The sequence below is a fragment of the Papaver somniferum genome, chromosome 2, assembly GCF_003573695.1.
Source record: "Papaver somniferum cultivar HN1 chromosome 2, ASM357369v1, whole genome shotgun sequence".
NCBI lineage: Eukaryota > Viridiplantae > Streptophyta > Magnoliopsida > Ranunculales > Papaveraceae > Papaver > Papaver somniferum.
The window spans coordinates 20,517,808-20,540,746 of NC_039359.1; the positions used below are offsets into that span (position 1 = coordinate 20,517,808).

Sequence of the window (22,939 nt, forward strand, 5' to 3'; positions counted from 1 at the left end):
AGTTCTCTGTGTGGTGCGATAACAAAATCGTTGAACGTGGCATCGTGATTCCCTGTACGTCGGGTTTCCAACTGGGTACACTTCTATTTTCCTGTAACGGCGAGGAATCAAAGTAGTTAGTAGTTTCTATAGGTAAATAAAATGGAAAGATGGGATATTTTTTAATGAGGAATAAACAATATAGGGGGTAGTGTTTAGATCTGTTGATATCTTCATAGATCTGGTGATATCTAATTTTTTTTCCATCGATGTAAATTCTTCACTGAAATATAAGAAAAACAAATAGATTCTTCACTGAAATCAAGTCTATTTGAATAAAATACAGGAGAAATAAATTCTTTAACATGTCTCCCAGTTTTCTAGCGCCAAATTGTGACTACTGAAAATCCAGTTGCACAACCAAATCTGATTTTCAATGATGAAAATGATATTAATTGAATGTAAGAAGAAAGATATGAGAGATACTGAAATGATGACACCGGATTTAAAGTGGTTCGGCATACTCAGGCCTACGTCCACGGGTTAATGATTTTATTCTGTGTTTAAGAAGATCCTCCATTAAAGAGGAGCTCTGCAAGTGAAAGAGAGAAACCTATGAAAGAGAAGAAGCCCCCTTCTACGACCTAATCTCTTCCTCTTTATCAGGAGAGAGGTACAAAGACATTTACTGTATTACCCTTAGCTTAATAATTAAGTTGACATAGAAAGTTATAGTGTATGTTAATATAGAGTTGTATGTTGTTGAAGCTTTAATCTAATGCCACGTGTCGATGATATATTTGGTATCTACAATAGTCTTCTCTTCTCTTGTACTCCCTCCGTCCTAGTTTACTTGACAAAATTGTGTTTTTTTTAACAAAAGTGTACCAAAAAATTACTATATTTCCCATTAAAATTATCGAATTATCAAGAAAAAAATGAAAACTAGGATACAAAATTTGTATATTAAACAAATGATTTGAAAGATTGATGGTGTATGTGGAAGTAATTTGAATTTGTTTCAAGTTTTTGCAAAATCCTATTTTGACAAGTAAACTAGGACAAAGGGAGTAATTATACCCGTCGATGACTCTATATAGAAAGATATTTTCCATTGACAGAAAATCAGAGTACACTTGCATTGTGTCCATGGTCACGTGCTGCCTATTAAAAAACAAATAATCCTGACGATGGTATTCTCCTCTGGAATCATAACCCTCTAGTCCCTGCTTTGCTCTATTTCTATATATGGACAGGCAGCGAGTGGGGAACATTTAACAAGTCTAGGTGCCGAGATACGAGCATTAAATGTGATCATTTTCATGGTTTAATACGGGGGAAAAGTTTCGATGACAGGATAATGGACCATTTTAGAAGTCCATTTCAGAGATGCATATAGTACTGAAAGTACATATCTGTGGGTTGAATCACTTATAACAATAGACTGCACAAGAGAAATGAAAGAAGAAAACAATATAAAACGTAACATACACAGAGAGGATCAAGGTATGATCTATTAAAACTAGATATCAGTGTCGTAATATCAAGTGAATTCAGCAAATTGAAAGTTACCATAAAAGATAAAGCATTGTGGCTAGACACACCTTGAAAGTTGCTCTTGTATGTAAGAGCCTTTCAAGCTATATTAACTCTTGTCTTCTGCCACCAGCGTTAACAAAAGGGTTCAACTCACATCCATAGATAATATCTGATATCGAAAAACTCATCCTTGAATGAGAACTTAACGCTATCCGTTGCCACCAGTATTAACAATAGGGATTCACTCAAATCCAGATGAATGATACATGATGTAGAAAACTATTTACTTGAACGATAACTTCCACACATCTCGGACATTTGATGAACCATCTGTCACTTCCGCAATTAAAGATGCTGCCATAACACCTATAGGTAAAGAAAGAAAAAGAATGTAAAAACTGAAGACCCTAGTGAGGTGAAATCATATGTTGCAGCAAAGGGCGACTGAAAACTTTAATTACTCATGTTCGTTTGGGTTATACATGCACTAGATTTATGCAGAAATATACTGTGCCTTCCATGTATTTTGTCTAGGCAAAGGAACCTGATCTCTAATAAGCAATTTGCAACCAACTTTCAATAGAATTAGAGGTTCTATAGATCATATGTTTTTGGTGTAGTCCTCACGAAAAGTAAATACTGTTCAAGCATAACAACTTATTTAAATGACGGAGACTTTACATTTATGCAAACAAGTCAGGACAAGATGCAGTCAGAAACAAATTAGGTCGCAATTTTTAAAACACACACACATATCTCACCATCGTTCTCGACCACGGAAAGAAAATGTCTTGTCCCTCCTCCCACTCCAAAATAATGCTTCTTTCCTGCCATGTAAACAACTCCATCGGGACGTTTCAGGCACTGCAAATAAAGATTGATAGGTTCAAGACTCAAGTAACTAGGAAACACTATATTGAACACCAGCAGCAAAACAGGAGAAATAGCTCATTAACCTTCTTTATGAGTTCATAAAGGTTTTGGAGAGAATCAATGCAATAAACAGTCTCTGCCATTAGAATAACATCGTATCCAGCATCAAGTTCAGATCCTGAATTGGGTGACTTTTCTTCACTACGGTCACACACATGGTTAAGAAGTTGATGAATTTCGCTCCAGTCACCAGCAAAGAACCGAACTCCCTCGTGGTCATCGCTCTCTGGTTCTCTGGGATTTGCATTTACGTTTGGTATGGTGAGACATTGGAGGACCTCAGCATTGTAATCTTGGAAATGAACTTCAGATGCACCCTGATTGAACAAAAAATTATGGACACTTGTGCTAGAAAAAACTCAAGAAATTTGGAAGGTAGAAACCATGAACCAATAATCTGTGACACTTGAATGTAATGAAAGGACATATCACCTTGAGCCACGTAAATATTCCAGGAAGTCCATGACCACATCCAAGCTGAAATACATGAATGGGTAGAATATCAACAAGACGCAATTATAGTTTTTTGCTCTTTTGAAGTAGCACAGTCATTTTGGCATAGAAGAAAGAAAGCACCACATAAAGGAAGAATAACATACAAGTTATAAAATGGTGCCATTTTGTTTGTTATCTACAAATTTCACATAGAGTAAAAGGATGTTTATGTCCAAAAAGACAAAAGAGAACATGAGATTGCCAACCTCTAAAACTCGCTTGCCATTAAGAGATAACTTCCCACCGTGAATTTCTGAATGTAGACTCCTAACTAAATCAAGTGAACCTTCCCATAGCTTCAATCCACCTGCAATTCCACACCAACAAAACAAAACCAACTCATTTATGCTTGCACCATAAAATTCATACCCATCCAGAAAACCGCCAGAAAATGAGACAAAAAATAGTCATATGAACTATGAAGTACCTACATTAGTCTAGGAGAAGGCTCATATAATTCAAATAATCTAACAGCACGCACCTTCGTACTTTCCAGGCACCAAATCTGAATTAGATAACTTAAACACCTCTCGAGTGCTGACACGACCCTAATACAAATATCCAACCATATGTTCATTCAAAATGTGAAATCAACAAAAATAATTGGTTTTAGGGGAATTAATAAAATCCAATCAAAATGCATACCTTGTGCAAAGTAACAGCCTCATCATCAAAATTAAAATTGACGGTTTCCATAGTAGCTTTCACGCTTGACGACATCTGTAAGAAAGTCAGTGAGTGCCAATACCAAATTGGGTATAACAAAAGTGCAAGGGCAAAAAAAAAATAAAAAAATTTGTCTGTTTGAAGGTTTCAATACCTCAGAGATTAGTACTTCAATGCAAGGAGGGGGAGGAGGAGTAATATTCTTTGGTGGAGAAGCTGATGAGGACGGTGATGATGATCCAAAAAGCCCAAAACCCAGTGAATTCTGGTTGGATAATGAGAATAATGGGAAGCTCTCTTGTGGGGCACCTCTATTCTGAAGATTACAAGAAATGCAGAAAATTATTTTCGCAGAATTAAGTACAAGTTAGTTATTGGTCAAGCTAAAATTACTATCAGAAAACACAGATAGAGAGGGGAGATCACTGATACCTCAGAGTTTGCTGCCATTGAATAGCTTCTTTGGAAGCTCCTAAACCCTAAAACCGAGCAAAGTGCCAAACAAATAGGACTGAAGATGTGTAAAGCTAAAAGTGAAAAACCCTTTCTGGAATATTAAAGTTTAAGGAAAACATCACACATTACGCACATTGGTTCTATGGTGTAGTGGTTAGCACTCAAAACTTTGAATCCTGCGACCTGGATTCGACTCCGGTAGGACCTCTTTTCTTGTGTAGTGTATCACCCAAATGTGTTTTCTTTTTTATCTCTCTAATGTTCTCTTTTGGTTAATGATCACTTCAAGAATCGAACCTCTAACTTGAGAGTTCAATTCATGTCCAACTCGGTTGTTCCCGGTTGATTATCACCTTAAATTCTTTCTTTAATCTGGGACATGGGTTCGACATGGGTAAATCCTTTTCTTGTCACCTTTTTTGTTTTTTCTTTTTTCTTTTTTGATCAGGCGGGAATCAAATCTCTAACCTATAACTTGAGAGTTCAGCTCCTGTTCAACTCGTCAATTCCCAGTTGGTTATCACCCTAAGTTCTTTTCCTAATCTGCAACATGGGATTGATAACGATATGACCTTTTTTTGTCACCCCTTTCTTTTTCTTTTCACCCCTTTCTTTTTCTTTTTTGATTTTTTTTCTTTTCTGATCAGCCCAGGATTCGAACCTCTAACTATGACTTGAGAGTTCAACTCCTTGCAATTGAGTTATTCCCAATTGGTTATCACCCTAATCTTTTTTTGAACCCGCGATTGGGGATATTGAAACTAATTGGGGGATATAAATTACTTCCCCCAACCAATAGTGTCTGATAAGGGGTGATTTTTGGGTATGAAAATACTAAAATACCTTTTGGTTAATTAAAAAATATTATGAAAAGACTATAATACCCTTTCTACTAAAACTTAAAATCAAAAACCAAATCATTTTATCCCCATTCTCTAAAAACAGTTCCGACACACATCTAGGTTTAGGGTTTTCGAAAAAAAAATTCTTCATCTTCTTCATCGTTCTTCATCCGTTCTTCATCGATGATTAATCGTCGATTCAAAAATTTCTTCGTCGATTAACCTACCCGAATCCATAATCATGCCTCCACGAAGTCAAAATCGATTGTTCAACAAAATTAGAACAAAGGCTTGCTTTGATTGCTCAAGAGGAAGAAGAAGAGGAAGCAGCCAACTCGGACAATCAACCTCTCGCAACCATGGCCTCTGTGAGAAGGTAAGTGCTTCTGAACTATTCTATAAGTGTTTTGAATCGATTTAAGGCAGTGGTTTTAGGTTAGAATCGCGAACCCTAATTCAAACAGTTGAGTTTCAGTGAGTATCGGCATTGAAATTTGTATGAATACAACGCCGATACTTAATTACGACATTCAAACTAGAATGAAGGCAGTGCCGGTATTGGGGTACGGCTTCGATTTTAGTATGAATTCAATGTCGTTTTCAAACTCAGTGTCGCCTGCAACTGAATGTTCTGTACCGGCATTCAAATTAAGTTGAATATTATGTCGGTATTGAGTAACGACATTACTTTAAAATTATTCGATTATGCCGATAGTGCTATTTTGGTATCCAGGAAATCACTAGAAATTGTTATCGGTACCGGCATTGATTTTAGGTTGCATTTTGTGCCGGTACATGGTTACGACATGGAGTGAATTTTTACGTTGTGTGCCGGTAGTGTTCATTTTGTATCCATGAACAATCTAGAAAACTACCGGCATTGTCGATAGTTATTATTCACTGCCGGAACTATGTACCGGCATGTTGTATTTGCTAGATTACTATGTCGTTTTTGGTCCCGACACTGTTTTGTTTTCGTGATTCTATGCCGGTATTAAGTATGAAAGTGAGTTGTATTGTATTCATTTCGTGTGTATTTTGATATAGGGATAAAGACAGGGAAGCTAACAAAGGAAAAACTAAAGATGTTGTCATTAAGAGAAGAAGGAAGGACGGTCTTGATACTCCTCAGTCTTTTCCTCCTCGAGAGAAAGACAAAGGTCGCAACAAGTGTTTGGGGGCTAATACAAAAGGGATAATTTGGGAGAGTCGTGCTGACCATAGTCGACTTATAATCCGTGAACCTACTTGAATAGTTGAGAACGATGAGGAAGATGAAGAGGAAAGTGGGGGGGAAGATAATGAGGTACATTCAAGTCAATTAGGAACCCAAAGCGAAGTTGTAGAGGAAGATGGTGGGACAAGTCAACAACCGACACAAGGAAATGGTAAGGGCACAAGAAAATTTAAAGTTAAAGGTTTGCACCTTCCTCATATTGATGACATGATACCTGACCTTGATCGTGGTAGATTTTGGGGTCAAGCTCACAATCCGAGAATACTATTTGGCTACAAGGACACGTGGTCTTGTACTATCTATCAAACCTATATAAGAATTTTTTATCTTGTGCATATGTATTGTTGTGTATTTATGTAAAATCTCTTAATTATACTGTCTCCTAATTGTGGGATCATACGAAGGTTGTGCGTGTTTTCCAAAACCAAGCCGCGGATAGTTGGGCTTTGTCTAAGGAATGTGAAGAGGTCCAGACAATAGTAAGGGATTCTAGTCTATATGTTTTGATTGAAAATTATGTGAAGTGTGATACTGTGACTGTCAATTGGTTCGTCGAAAGGTATCATGGTGAAACTGATACTATGCACTTCCCGTTTGGGGAGATGACCTTGATCCCTGATGATGCTCAGAACATTCTAGGCTTGAATGTTATCGGAAAATCAATTGTAGAAGGAGATAAGTGTTCGGACCTAGAATGATCGAAGTTGCACACTCTGACTAACAAGCTGTTAGGTTGGGACTATAAAACTTCTGCAGAAAGCTTCTATGTATCTTAGGCTAGTAGGACAAAGAAAACCAAGTTGACGCTTCTTAAGAAGAAGTTTGAAAAAACGGAGGAGAGAAAAGGCAAGGATGGATGGGACCCTGAACAAATTCGTTATACAGCCGCTGCATACCTTTTATTCATCTTGGGCACTAAGGTATTCCCCGACACTAGTGGCAACAGGGTTAGTGCAAACTTTCTTCAATACTTGGATCCCTTGGAAGAGGTATTTAACTATTCTTGAGGCACCGTGGTAATGGCACATTTGGTGACGGAGATGAGAAGGGCCTCTAAAGCTAAAACAAACCAATTTGTCGGGAATTTCACTCTACTGCAGGTAATTTTGTTTCTAAACTTATGTTCTTATGTATATTGTTCACATGTACCCTTATCATGAACTTAGAAACAAAATTTACTGATTCTTATATGTATCATTCCACAATGGTATAAGTGTGGGCTTATGAACACTTCCCAACATTGTTCAATGACTGCCCCTTCTTGAAGATCACACACATTGACGACCCAGAGGAGCCTAGATCCATGAGATACGATTTCAACAATATTTTGAAGCCAGGTAACAATCGTCGACTGACAGATATGAGATTGGCTCTGGACGCGATGACTACCAAAGATGTTGTGTTCGACCCTTATAGGAGGCTAAAGAAAACGTCCAACTTCTGAGGTTTAATAACGTTGCATTTTACAATGGGCTTTTGTTCCACCCAAAGGGATACGTTATGGTTTATCCTCGACGTGTGATGCGGAAACTTGGATGTAAGCAATTACCTAGTTTCATGACAGCCTCTACTAAAAGGTACATTGTTGACTATTCTGGGTGCATGACAAGTTCCACAAAGTTGAGAGTAGAGTATGATCCAATTCCATAACCAACACATTGGAGGGATAGGAAACCACGCCGTTTGGTAATATTAGTAATTGGGAGATTGTGAACAACGGTGATGAATCCGACACCACCTACATGCATGATTACCTTAAATGGTCACATCCTTTTGTCGTGCGCCCGGACGACGTCCAAGTTCCAACTCAGAAAAACCCTCATGTTCCAACTCCTGCAGAGGAACCACCTACGATGGCCCAACTTAATAAGACCGTTGGATTCCTAGTAAGTATTGTTAATTGCTTAGTCGTTTAATGTACACATAATCTAATATTAGCATATATATACTAATTATGTGTTTGATGTATGAAACTAGCAGCGTCGGCTTGGAAAGTTGAAGAAGATGTTTGGTTGCAAGTACCATGAAGGAGAGGTGTTATCCCTTGAAGAAATGAACGAAGTCGAGGAAAAGCTTGATAGAATTGAAGATTCAGAGGCAAATGATTTGTTCGGGGAAACAAGGAAGAAACCGGCCCAAAAGAAGCAAAAGACCAAGTGATTAACTATTTAGTTGTGTTTCTTCATTTGGATGGTGGTTGTTACGTCTTGAACAATTCCACACTTGTTTTTGTTTGTACCTCATAGTTAACTCTTTAGTCGTTTGGTTTACTCTTCAGTATGTGATGGGAGTCCGTACTTTCTTGGCCTACCCCTTCGCCTTGAAACCGAAACTACATCAACTTTGGTCGTGCCTACGGAGTTATCACCATCTAGTTGTTGTAGACTAGATATGGGTCACTTACCCTTACTATCACTTATATTTGGTTTGGCTTCGGAATTTTCACCTTGATTTACTTGACTTGATGTAGGTTCCTTATTCGACCTTCCCTTTTTGTTTGGTACTGGCGCCTTGTCACCTTGTTGTTCTTGGTAGCTTGATGTTGGTACCTTTGGCGGCCTACCCATTTTCTTTGGAACCTCCGCTACATCGACTATGGGTGTGGATACGGAATGCTTACCTTGTTATTCTCGGTAGTTTTATGTTGGTACCTTTGGCGGCCTACCCCTTTTCTTTGGAACCTCCGCTATATCGACTATGGGTGTGGATACGGAATGCTCACCTTGTTGATCTTGGTAGCTTGATGTTGGTACCTTTGACGGCCTACCCCTTTTCTTTGGAACCTCCGGTCCATCGGATTTTGGTGTAGATACGGAATGCTCACCTTGTATTTCTTGGTAGCTTGATGTTAGTACCTTTTGCGGCCTACCCCTTTTCTTTGGAACCTCCGATCCATCGGATTTTGGTGTGGATACGGAATCCGCCGTTTGTTGTTGACTTGATAGAGGTTCCTTCCTCGGCCTACCCCTTTTGTTTGGAACCGGCGCTTCCACGAACCTTGCTTCCGAAATCTCACATTCGGTTATATCTCGTTTCTTACTTGCCTGGAGTTCATTTTCACGTTCACTCATTTCTTTCAATTCTTTCCTTTGTTTTCTCCTTGTCGTTTTGGTTTGTGGTCTACCGGGAGGATCTCCCTTTGTTGGATCTTCACTTTGTGTTGTCTATGGGCGTGTAATTAGCCTTAGTTGGCTCAACAGGACTTGCTGGATAACCGATATACCACGTGAGTAAGCTTCATATAATTCCTTTGCTTTATTCGTATCCCAAGGTGATTTTCCGGGATCTTCCGTAGGGGGAGGGGCGAAAGATAGTTTCTTCCAAAACAGATCGATAACCTCAATAGGTATCACTTCTTCATACTTTACAAGCATATGATGAAACGGAAGCCCCAATGAAGACAATTCGGGACAAATACACACATCACCCGGTTTCCGGTAGTTTATCTCCCATATCATTTGTCTCATCATATATTTTATTGCCCAATGAGAGACGTTGAACTCTATTCCTTGGAGAAACTTACCATATTGAAGAAATTGAGTCATCTTTTCCGTTGAGCTTTTCTCAAAAAACTTTTTAATACTATCGACATCACTCTTAAAGTATTGCTCCATTATCTCGGTGACCGTAACCACGTTTCCTTGGTCGTACCGGATGAGATCTTTAAATCTCCCATGAGCGGACTCAGCTATACTAGTTGCTTCATTCTCATAGTATCTATACCGGTTTTTCCATGCATGCACAAATTTTTCCTTGAACTTATCCAACCTTTGATTTTGACAATACCAGACGGCAGTCGGACAAACTTCGTTCCAATCGACAATAAATTTGTCCAATCTCTTTTCATACATATCCTCGTTAAGAGATTAATAAACTTTCTCCCAATCTCTTAGAAATTCCAATCATTTTTTATGATTTTTCTCATGTTCTTTGTCAACTCGCTCTTTCATCTTGCCTCTCTCATCTTCTTCTTCTTCGGGTGATAGTTTGTTCTTGCGAACATCTTCCTCTAGTTGAACAATCATTTTCTTCTTAATATCCGCCTTTGTGGGTTCAAATAAAGCATGACAGGTTTTTATCACATTATTATGTATATGGTATGTACATAGGAAATTTTGTGTATCCGAGAAGACGTGGATATTGCATTCATTAATGTGTCATCTTGATCATTTATGATGACCATCGGAAGTTGATTTCCCGGAAGAATCTTTTCAAATGATGTAATGCCCAGTGATAATTATAGTCCCTCTCGTTTTCCATTAAACACCGAGCCAATGTGAATGTTACCTTGTTCGATGTGTGCCCCACGATGTTGAACAACGACATATTTTATTTGTTTGTCTTATAGGAGCAATCCATCATAAGAACACCACAACATGTATGATCTAACTGTGAAAGCAAAGGATGTGAAATGAACATTTGAAGGGGCTTGTTGTCCGGACCTCTTTTAATGATACGCTTGTAGTTGTGATCCCAAAATATCTTCTCAAATTATTGCATAAAGCTCTTCCCGTCCCATTCCACCCTTCTAATACTTGCTTGTGCGCTATAAATTGTACTTAGAGAAGACACGTTCGTCCGATCCTTTTCCTTGAAGCCTCTAAGAATTTGTCTCGGTTTGATAAATGCTTTGGTCAATCTCTTTACATCCTCGGACCTCTTTTAATGATACGCTTGTAGTTGTGATCCCAAAATATCTTCTCAAATTATTGCATAAAGCTCTTCCCGTCCCATTCCACCCTTCTAATACTTGCTTGTGCGCTATAAATTGTACTTAGAGAAGACACGTTCGTCCGATCCTTTTCCTTGAAGCCTCTAAGAATTTGTCTCGGTTTGATAAATGCTTTGGTCAATCTCTTTACATCCTCCATTTCATGAGGTTTTAGCTTCGAAACTAGGGAGTGACCAACAAAGTCTTTTGGATCCCGGTGGTTATGACGTCTGAACCAAACCGCAAAATCCCATTCTTTGTTCTTGTCATTTAATTGGAATACAAGCTTAAAGGGGAAATTTTCCTTCCTCGTACGACTTTTGTATACCCTATTAGTCTTCTTTGGATATACATAATCCTTTCTCTTGTGGCTATTCTTCTCCTTGTACTTCCCACTTCTCTCGCAAACCATCTCAAAACAGCGTTTTGAACCTTGGGTATTCCTCACCAACACACACGTGTTCTTAAGAGCCGTCTCTTTATCCCAAGCAATTGCTTTCTTTGGATATTTTATTCCCTACATAAGGACAACAATGGGAGATTATAAGGTTCATTACAAGCAATCCATTAGTAATATTCAAGATACTAGGTGAAAAGAATTGGTAACATACCGGAGGCATTTTATAGTATTCCAACGTATGTCGACCGAGCGGTTTTGCATTTGTTGGATCAATATATGTCACAAACTAAGGATCGAACGAAAATAAAATAAATTATGTCCAAAAAAGAACATCAAATATTATGCCGGTAAGCAGTTCCGGCATGCTCGATCAAAGTCCCGGCATAGTCGAACTGCACCGAAACTGAAGACCAATTTTGAGACGCTTCCGGCATTAACATTTTATTTAAAATAAACGCCGGAAACACTGGTGCCGGCATGCTCGTAATCTAAGTGACCACGCTAGTACGTTGTTCCGGCTAAACCATAATTAATATACCATGCCGGGTTTTAGTTTTGGAAAACACTCCTTCCTGTATGTACCAGCATGGTAACGTTATAACTGTACAATGCCGGTGGTAGTGCCGACAGTCCCTTGATCTGAGTTTCCACGCTGGTACCATGTTCCGGCGTGGTAGTTAAAAATATATTACCATGCCGTAATTTGGCTTCGGAAGACACTGCTTCCTGTATGTTTTTCATGCAGTACCGGCATGGTAACCTTAGAATTTAACCATGCCGGTAGTATATTCCGTAGAATATTCCGTGGTAGGTAAAAAGTAACTTTTGTACCGGCATAGTGTTTTGGTTGCATACTATGCCGGTTTTAGTTTCAAAATGGGGGATATCGAGCTTCCGGCAGGGACGTAGTATGAATTCTATGCCGGTATTGATGGTTCCGGCATTGTATTCATACCACGACCATGCCGGTACCGAGCTTTTTCAGCAGCAGAAATGGTAGATTAGAAGAAAAAAAAATCAATTTTTCAACCTATTCGCAGCTTTACCTGAGTATTGGGAGTGCTTATATGTTGAACTAGTTTACTCTCTTGGGTTGGTTCTTCACGAAACACTTCATGCTCATAAAAATCATGATCCAAGGTGTTGGTTCCACAAAAACTTGCAATTGTGAGTTGTTGGCATTGGATGAAGATTCAAGATATGCTCCTTGTTGTAGTTGAGCTAAAGATTCAGCAACATCAATTCTCTCTTCACAATCATCCTCCATTTTCACCAAAATAATTTCCCTTTCAAATTTTCTTTCCTTCCATTCTCACCTCACTCACCCAAACACAAATAATAAAACACACTAATCATTTATTAAAAATCTTATGATTTTGCTAATTATTATTAATCACTAATCCTGATTAGTGAGAGGTAGATTAAGAATTACTTAAAATACTTAAACAAGTGGTGACCCAGATTTGATATTTGGATTCCGTTTTTGTTCTTTTTCTATATCCCCAATTAGTTTCTATATCCCAATGGCGCGTTCCTTTTTTTCAAATATACAGCATGGGTTCCACGCCGGTAAGACCTTTTTTTGTCACCCTTTTTTTTCTTTATTGATTTTAAATTCTAATCAAGTGGAGCCTACTGAACAAACACAAATTTTACGATATAGTGGTAGCTTGATCATATATCTCAGTCTCGTCTCTTGCATTGTTATTTCGATATTTTATTTTATAGGAAACAACGGTATTTGGGCAAAAGGTCAAGTGCTTGCTACATATTGTGCTTGCGAATTACTAGCGAACATCTTTAATGCTTAAGAAAAAGTTTTATTTTCTTGATATTCGGTGACTAAAAATGTCCAAAAAGCCTCGATTTGTAATAGTAATATAGATATATTGGCGGCGTCATGACACAGTCAAGGACTCAAAACCGGCCGAGTTAAGGTGATAGGGTGTCTGCAAATCGGCGACGAACTCAACCAATTTTTTCTTTCATATCTCGTTATTCTTGCTTTAGTTTCATTAATTTATTTTATAATTTCTCCTTTTTTTTTTGTTTTTTTGATGATTGGAGTTCATAAATTCAAGTTCTTAGTGTGGATTTTGGTCTTAAAACCGAAATTTCAGGTGGAAATCCAGAGGAATCGGTTTTTTGAAAGGATTCAACCAAAATACCATAAATTGATCTTCCTGTTGATGTTTTTGAGGAGGGTTTAGATTCATGGAAGTTTTCTTTAATTGGAAGACTAGATTTGTAAAAAATCAAGTTTGTTGATGTTGCCGTAATATTACGAAATCAGTGGAAATTGATGGGAAAATTATAAATTGATTCCTCTCGGTAGGGGTTTCTTTACTATTAAACTGGATAATGTAATTGATCGCAAGTATATCTGATCTGGTTTATGGTATGTGAAAACTTGGGAGTACCAAAATACACCACTAATTTTTTCTTAGGAAACCTATATGGACTAAACTCGAATACAATTCCGAGAATTCAAATTAATGAATCTCAATCAAGGAATCAAAGTAAGAGCTTATATCTTTTTTCCTCACAATCAGAAAGCTTACAGAACCAAATTCGTGAACCTGATTATATGTGAGAGTACTTGGACGATTCCAAATTTCAATATCCAAGAACCATAAAGTCGTAACCAACAAACATGGATGGATGTATAAATCTTTGATTGATTTACGTACAACCTGTGATATGTCAATTATAAAGATAAAAAATATAATGCAGAAAAAGAAATAACACAAATACCAGAATTTTGTTAACGAGGAAACTGCAGATACATAAAAACCCCAGACCTAGTCCAGACTTGAACACCAAACTGTATCAAACCGCTACAGACACTAGCCTACTATTAGAACATCGGACTGGAATATAGTTGAGACCGAATTAAATCGTCATAGCAATTCAGTTACAGTCGTGCTTCTACGCCTCTTGAATCCAACAGGAGTCCGCGCAAATAATTCCTTTAGATAACGTCCTTTATATCCTAAGAGTTGCTTCAACTCAATTAAAGACTTTAAACCAATCTGCCTCCCACAGATAAGCCTATTTGTGATTTCCATTCTAATCAAATATCAAGGTGAGGTAGAAAATCTATTACAATAGACAAAGTCTAGCAAACCTCAAAATCCGGTTATGACTCCTGAAGAGAAGCCTATATTATTATTCACCTCACAAGTTGAAAATTGTAGAATCACAAAGTCTGAGACGAAGATACTTTGTGATTTCTATCTATCTTGTTTGAGTGAGAAACTCAATAATCAAAACAAGACCAGGATACTCGAACTATCAAGATAAAGATAGTTGGACCTAGCTTCACGAATCCCTATGTGGAGTCTTTTTATTCGCTAAACCCTAAAAGGTTTTAAAGAGAGGAAGACTCTAGTTTAAACTAGGACAAAGAATAGTGTTAGCGATTCAAAGATCCCAGTTGTTAGAGGTTCTCCTTTTATAGACTTTCAAGATCAATGTTGCTTTAGGTTTAAGCTAAGATAGCTTTGGAACCAAGCAATCAACAATCACCGTTAGATGAAAAACTTGATTTGACATTAATGTATCAGAATATGCACTCTAGTTAGGATAGACCGTATCTGAACCGTGTATAAAGACATGTTCAAGTAGGTTAGATGAAACTATCCAATTGAATTATAGATCTTAACCATTTTCATATTACACTTTAAGACTTTTAATAATCACACATATGAATACTGAAAATAATCTAAATCTCTCTCTATACAATTTGTGTGAAGAAAAGTTCGACTCAAAAAAATGGGATGTCCATTTAATTAGATCCTTAAACAGTATAGTTGATAAAACTCAATATTGATTAAAAATATTATGATATTAAATTACAATTGATTGAGAAATAATAGAACTCTAATTAAGGAAATTCTAATTAACTCAGCTCGAAGCCAAAGTCATTCTAAAAATAAGAACTACCTAAATTAATGACAATTCATAATAAAAATATAATTCCTAAATTAATAAACGTCCTACGTCACTTACCTTCTCCGAGTTATAACCTTTACCACACGGAAAATAACACGCTAAACTAAATGAATCAAAATTAATCAGCTTTAATAACCCTAGAGTAGCCTCCTTTTGCTAAGGAAACCTCAAAAAATAATTTCAAAATTGTAAAACGAATTGAAGCTCGAAATCTTATCGATTCATCTCTGGTAATTCCTGGTGATAAATCTAAACTAACCTATTTTTCAAAAATATGCAATTTCCTAAATTTTATGTACTCTGATTTTTATTCAGAACGAATATTAGGGTTTTAAAAGAGATGATGTGATATATATCTCTAAATCTTTATCTACTTTGTGGATTACTTCTTTGATAGACGAAATTGTTTCATGTATGAACTTGGTTATAATAGTGGAATAGTAATCGAGTTAACGTCTTTCAATGCTTCACGTACTCTGAAACTCATGGAGTCAATAACATCACCAATGCTACTAACAACAACTTCCATGCCCAAATGCTAAATGTTGATTTTATAGCTGGAGAAATTGGGAAACAGCGAGACGGTGGGAGGTTCATGGAGAAAGAGATCCGCAAACGATTTTTTTTTTGTTTGTTTTTTTGAAACTGCAGGGATGGTTAGGAGCTGTTTGCTGTTGTTCCTTCAAATAAATTTCTCAAGCTTAAAAAAAGAAGACTAGACCCCTCAAAGATCAGGAGAGGCCCACATGGTGTGGATGTGACTCAACAGTACGAGATCATGTGCCATATTAGTTGTTGGCAATAGCATCTTGGAGAATCTAAGGGTAATTAACTAATTCGAAATCATGTTTTTTTAGGCTTACAAATCTAAACCCGTTTTTTTTTTTTTTTTTTTTTTTTTTTTTTTTTTTTTTTTTTTTACTTTTCAAACCTAGGCCCGTTTTAATCGTTTTATTGAAGAAAAAAACGGCTAACAACAGTTATCCACCTTTTTAGCACCGTTAGGATAGTATAAAAACACTTTTCAGTCCTCAAGTCATTGAGTTAATTGGTAACTCAGTGAGACCCTCATTCCACCGAGTTTCATTTTCACTCGCTTCAGTCGGTGTCTCACGTATTAGGTTTCTGTACACGTGGACTATATGTACATGTCACCACCATTTGGACATTCACATGGCGCCTCTAAGAATTTTGCACATTATTTATACATGCCTGAAGTTTATCAGGATCACGACTTTAACAAAACCCATGGGTCCTAAATCGGTCAGAATTCTTACATCACCTTGAATCTCTATTATCATCAAGTATTTTTCTAAAGTACAATATCTTGTTCACTGATATCTTGTCAAAACATACTATCACCTTCCAAATTCTAATCTCATTTAACTTCGGAAATACCACTTCAATTTCATATATTTAACAATTGTCTAGCTGATTGCAGAAATACATCCATTCATTGCTTCAAACACACTCACCACACTTCCTTCTCAAACCTAATATACATCTAATCCATTTTAGCTCATTTAAATACCATTCACCACCCCATCAAAACACAGTTGCAGCATCATTTCCTGCAGTAACAACCAATCACTACAACAAATTTCGCTTTACCTTCTTGGCTTCAAAATTCTGTCACAACCCATGATAACCAAACACACAAAACCACAAATAAACCACTGCTCTGCATCAATAGAAACAACAATTCATATTCATCAACATCTACCTGCAATCATTTTATTCAATCACAACCATCCTATAATATAACATCACCAACTTTGTGGCTACATCTCCAGTCTTTTCATAGTTCAACAATATCAATCATTTGTTCAAAACCCTAACAAGAATTCCACCATTATTCTTTCCAGCCCAATCTCACCACTTCAGTCACCACCAGCAACCACTTAGAACCATTCTACCAATTTCCGTTACACAACCCTGTCATGGAAACAAATTATGTTCTTTCCAACTTCTAATTCTTCTTTGCGGCAACAACAACCTTCAACATTGCCTATGAGAAACAATGAATTTGATATTATTGAATAGTTTTGGAGAACCTTACAGAATTTTCTTACAAGCCTATTTAATGCAAATCATTGAGTTGTAATAATAATACAACACCTATGTGAACCACACAATTAATCAAGTCAACTATTGACTGACAGAGACTTTACACACAAACTGTATACACACTTACAATGTCTAATACACCCCCTCAAAGTGTTATAGGCTAACAATAGCAGTTTAACAAAGACTTTACACACAAGCTGTGAAAACACAGTAAGTGGTAGGCTCGAAAACCTACAATAATATAATGCAAGTGCACAACGTCTAACTAGTAGACAACGACAACTACAAGTCGTTCCCACGAGGAGTGTGAAAATACTACTACTAACTAATATCAAAAATAACCAATCAAATTCAATATTTTCAGAAATTACGGAACTATGAAAACACAGTAATGAAGACGTAACCAAGAATATGAGAGTCAGTAACCATGGTTTTATGGAATCCACCACTACTTCTATTCAATTACTGAAATGAAATATAATTATGAGTACTTTGTGTATCTTTCGTTCTATTGACATCACCTATTATGAGCATAGAGTCGCAAATGTCACTGGTATACCCTAAGCATAGCGCATCAAAAGAATAAATGCAAGCATGCACTAACAATTGCATCAGCGAGAAAATTATACGAAACTAAATATTAATTCACAAAAATTATTTGACTATTCTAAGCATAACCCATCAAAGAATTTAACCAAAGTATGGACTATCAAACAATGAGACCAAACATATTTGTAAGACTATATCAATTACGCGCATAGGGTTCTAGAACCGGCAATGCAATAACTCATTTGCTATTCATAAAGGAGTTGGAGCCCATCTTGTTGCTAGGTTACCAACCAAAAAATGTGTAATTTTCATCTTATATTGAATTGATTTCTTTTAAATTAATAATTACACTTATGAATAAAATCAAATAAACAATACTCAAAGATTAATCAATTCAAATCATAAAGATATGTTGCTTCGTTATTCAATTCAATCTAAAAATAGCCTAATACCCAAGTAGCTTCGGCTATAAGAACCCTAATTATAAAACTATTAACAAGACATGGCTTTCTTAAAAGCCATAGAAAAATAATGAAGAAGAAGACTCGATAATCAAAACGTAATGGAAAACTCCAAATCCTATTCTCTACCGTAAACGGCTGTGCAGCCGCGCCTCCGGCCTCCTCGTTTCTTTTCAGTCTCTCTTCATTTTCTATATAAGTGTTGCTGCGAAGAAGAGACCTATCTCGCATCTGCCAAGGCCCAGTCCTCCATCCGCTTCCAAATTCAGGCCAAGTTCGAACTCTTTCTATAACCCGATCAATACCTAACCCCATGTTCTGTCTCTCTAGCCAGCACCAAAATCTAACCGTCTGTTACCTTCTCTTCCGGTCACAGTAGTACCAACTTACTCTATCCATCCGTTTGCAAATCGGTTAGCGTCTTCAGCCATCTTCCACTCGTTTCGGGCCTGACTGACTCCGCAGCTGCAAACTAAACTCTGGAGATCTCACAGTAAGAGCCAAATCTCCCATCGCCAAATCCACTCCGTCTACAGCACCATTTTCTTCTGGCTAAGCACCTTCCTGCCATAATTTTACTTTCTTGCGAACAGCTCAAATCAACCCAACATCCAGAGCCCTTTGAATCCAGCGACGGCTTATTTCATGACTCTTCCATTTCTCATTAGCTCCACAAACCTAAGTACAGCGCGCCAGTAGTCATGTCCTCCATCTATCAGCAGCAACACCATTATCGTCTGCAATTAATTCCTTCAACTGAATCCAACCAAATCAGTTAGCATGTAGCTTCATCACCCAGATTCATTCTCATTCCAACCTCAGCCATGCACAGAATCTGAACTCCAACCAGCCATCACCATCGAGTGCAATCATTTCCCTTCGCCGGAAAAACCAACTATCTGCTTCGATGTTGCTTTGTTGCACTAACCACCAACAGTTCATGGAACTTGATTCCATCTGTTTTCATGCATACACGGCCATAAAAACCACCAATAACTCCACGGACTGTAATAACGCCACTGGGTTCACAGTCGCACACAATGGCGATAGCATTATTTCGTCTTCCCTTGTAAATCTCATGGAGCTACACAAGCTCAACCCAATCTATCAACTGTTGTTGTAGAAAGCACTAGAACCATCACCACTGTCCTTAATGCAACAACAGCTTCTTAATTTCCTCCATCCACGACCACAACCATTATTCTTCCGGCCACAACACCTCCATCAACTGCAGGTGAACCAGTTCATCATACCCTGCAACAATGGAAACACCAGTTCGGATCACAGAGGAACCCATGTGTTCAAAAACTCTCTTAACTCCCTGTGTTAGCAGAACCAACATCATCAGCTCCATGATTGTCTTGTTTCTGAAAACATTTCTTGGACCTTCATCACGATCACAAATTCACGGCAGAAATGCAGTTGTTAATCTCATTCAACCCTTGGTCGCCCACGGCGAGAACCCCAACAGTAGCTTTTGATACTTTCCCTCTCTGTTTATGTTATCCATTTACTTAACATCTGTGTTTGAAAGAACACTAAAGTCCCACCAAAAAGTGCTCTGCTCGAGATCCTCTTGCTTTGGTATAAGAAATGAAATTTGGTAAATGGATTGACACGTCTCACTTTCCCCTGATGGCTCTATATGTTTGAGTAACTTGAATGGTTGCTGATATATGGGAATACCAGGCCAACCACAATTAGTCGTTTTCATCGCAAACACCGTTTAACTCCCAATTTAGTCATTTATTCTCCGAAAGAGCATAATTCACTTGTACTTCCTACAAATAGCTCAGAACAATGTTATTAGCTAGGATATCGAGTCCTAGATAATATAAATGTGGGTATAAAATGTAGCATTTACATGCTTATCAGTAAGGCATACTGTAGACACAATGTAAAGTTCAAAGATAAAGAAACATACAAAAAACTACTTCAAAGTAGTATCCATCAAACTCTGCAACAATCTGGAAAAACTAGGAGCACAAAGACCCTTTGTAAAGATATCAACAATTTGTTCTTCACTTGGCACATGTTGAAGTTGTACAAATCCTTGCTCCACCAGCTCCGTTATAGTATGGTATTGAATCTCTATGTGCTTTGTCCTAGAGTGAAAAACAGGATTAGATGCTAAGGATAAAGCACTGGTATTATCACAAAGAAGTATAGTTTGTGTATAAATAGAAACTTGTAGTTCATACAACAAATTTGAAAGCCATTTCAACTCTGAAGATGCCACTGAAAGGAATTTGTATTCAACTTCATCTGATGACTTGGATACAGTTGGTTGCTTTTTAGATGACCATGAAATTATATTTTTACCAAGAAAAACATCATATCTTGAAGTATACCTTCTTGTATCAGGGCATCCAGCCCAATCTGAATTTGTGTCAGCTTTTAAATGCTATAAACTATCTTTATTTAAAGTAATACCTAACCCCAAGTATTCCTTTCAGAATATCTGAGTATTCTTTGTACTAACTGTAAATGAATATCAGTTGAAGAGTGTATAAACTGAGATACATAATTGACTCTAAAGCAAATATTTGTCATGGTGATAGTCAAATATTTCAAGCTACCAACAATAGTTATGTATTCACTAGCATCCTCTAATTTATTTCCATCATGAACTGAAACTCTTACACCTTTCACAATAGGAGTATCACAAGGTTTACTATCCAACATATTGGTTTTTGTCAACAATACTAAAGTATACTTTTTCTGTATCAACAAGATACAATCTGAATTCCTAACAGCTTCAATTTCCAAGAAATAACAGAAATCACCTGATTCCTTTATGGAAAATTCTTTCTTAAGAGAAGCAATCAAAGCATCAACCATAAGAGAGGAACTTCCAGTCAACAAAATATCATCAACGCAAAGTAATCGAACAAGCATTCCTTGTGTTGAAGTAAAAACAAACATAGAATTATCCGAAAGTGACTTCTTAAAACCATTTGAACAGAGAAAGGAACTAAACCTGTGAAACCAAGCTCGAGGAGCTTGTTTCAACCCATATAACCTCTTCTTAAGGCGACAAACATAATTGGAAGGATAATATGGATTACTAAATCCTTGCGGCTGAGACATATATGCATCTTCATTTAAGTAATCATGTAGAAAAGCGTTGCTTACATCCAACTGCCTAATCTGCCAATTATGAAAAATATCCATACACAAAACAACTCTCACAGTGGTACTCTTGACAACTGGACTAAAGGTCTCATTGTAGTCAACTCCATCTTGTTGATTGTATCCTTTTGCCACTAATCTAGATTTAAGTCTGAAAAAGCGGGGGTCTAACAACACCACCCAATATTTCGCTTAGCAATCTGTATGGACAAACTCCAATATACTTTCTAGAGAATCAACTAGACAGTCAGACTCAATCCAGATAAAAGTATATCAAAGAGTTTATATCTCAATCTCTCGATTTGATCTATACTCAAGAAAATAGAAATCTGCGAGTCTTTATCAAAGAGAGATAAGTTGGATGGTACCAAAGACCAATATCCAAGTGTCAATCAATTTAAATCAACAACCAAAAAGTCGGATATTCTAATTTATTGATCTTCAACGCATAACCTGTATTATTTCAATTATAAAGATAAACAATATAATGCGGAAATAGAAATAACACAGACACCAGAATTTTATTAACGAGGAAACCGCAAATGCAGAAAAACCCCGGGACCTAGTCCAGATTGAACACACACTGTATTAAGTCGCTACAGACACTAGCCTACTCCAAACTAACTTCGGTCTGGACTGCAGTTGAACCCCAACCAATCTCACACTGATCCAAGGTACAGTTTTGCTCCTACGCCTTTGATCCCAACAGGATGCTACGTACTTGATTCCCTTAGTTGATCACACCCACAACTAAGAGTTGCTACGACCCAAAGTCGAAGACTTTAATAAACAAATCTGTATCACACAGAAAAGTCTACGATAATAGATAAATCCGTCTCCCACGAATATACCTATGAGTTTTGTTTCTTCTTTTGATAAATCAAGGTGAACAGGAACCAATTGATAATCTGGATTTATATTCCTGAAGAACATCCTAGTATTATCAACCACCTCACAAATAGTCTTAATCGACGCAGCGAAAAAGATATTGAGGAATCACAAACGATGAGACGAAGATGTTTGTGATTACTTTTTATCTTGCCTATCGGAGATAGAAATCTCAAGCCAATTATTACAATTGTACTCGTACGATAGAAATAGCAAGATCAGATCACACAACTACAAGAAAAATAGTATCGGTCTGGCTTCACAATCCCAATGAAGTCTTTACGTCGTTAACCCAGTTTGAGAAAAGAAAACCAGAGGTTAAAGGAGAATCGACTATAACTTAGAACAACTAGTATCACATAGAATGTGTGGGGATTAGTTTTCTCAGTTGCTAGAGTCCCTTATATAGTCTTTCAAATCAGGGTTTGCAATCAATGTTAGCTTAGTAACAAAGCATTCAATATTCACCGTTACATGAAAACCTGATTAGATTCAAGCTAATATTTATCAACCGTTAGATCGAAAACATAGCTTGTCAAACACAAATGAAATGCACGTTTCTAGGCTCGTGTAACCGTACCCAAACTTGTACATTAGTTGGTTCAACAATAGTTAACCAAATGGTTAGCC

At 37.2% G+C, this 22,939-nt stretch overlaps 1 protein-coding gene across 1 annotated transcript; it reads right to left on the reverse strand.

Annotated features, from left to right (window-relative positions):
- Window positions 1-1,439: 1,439 nt before the first annotated feature.
- On the reverse strand, window positions 1,440-4,151 carry LOC113353024 (histidine protein methyltransferase 1 homolog). Its single transcript, XM_026596745.1, has 9 exons — window positions 4,045-4,151; window positions 3,767-3,928; window positions 3,592-3,666; window positions 3,428-3,494; window positions 3,153-3,253; window positions 2,884-2,928; window positions 2,475-2,768; window positions 2,280-2,382; window positions 1,440-1,884 (listed from the first exon to the last, which is right to left on the reverse strand). The coding sequence occupies exons 1-9, from the start codon at window positions 4,060-4,062 to the stop codon at window positions 1,802-1,804; spliced, it is 948 nt and encodes a 315-aa protein (XP_026452530.1). The 5' UTR covers window positions 4,063-4,151; the 3' UTR covers window positions 1,440-1,801.
- Between the last annotated feature and the right edge of the window lie 18,788 nt (window positions 4,152-22,939).

Coding starts and splice junctions, on each gene's coding strand:
- LOC113353024 (XM_026596745.1), bottom strand. Junction 3,495..3,591: donor AGGCTGTTACTTTGCACAAG/GTATGCATTTTG, acceptor TATTTGTATTAG/GGTCGTGTCAGCACTCGAGA. Junction 2,929..3,152: donor ATGGCAAGCGAGTTTTAGAG/GTTGGCAATCTC, acceptor CATGTATTTCAG/CTTGGATGTGGTCATGGACT.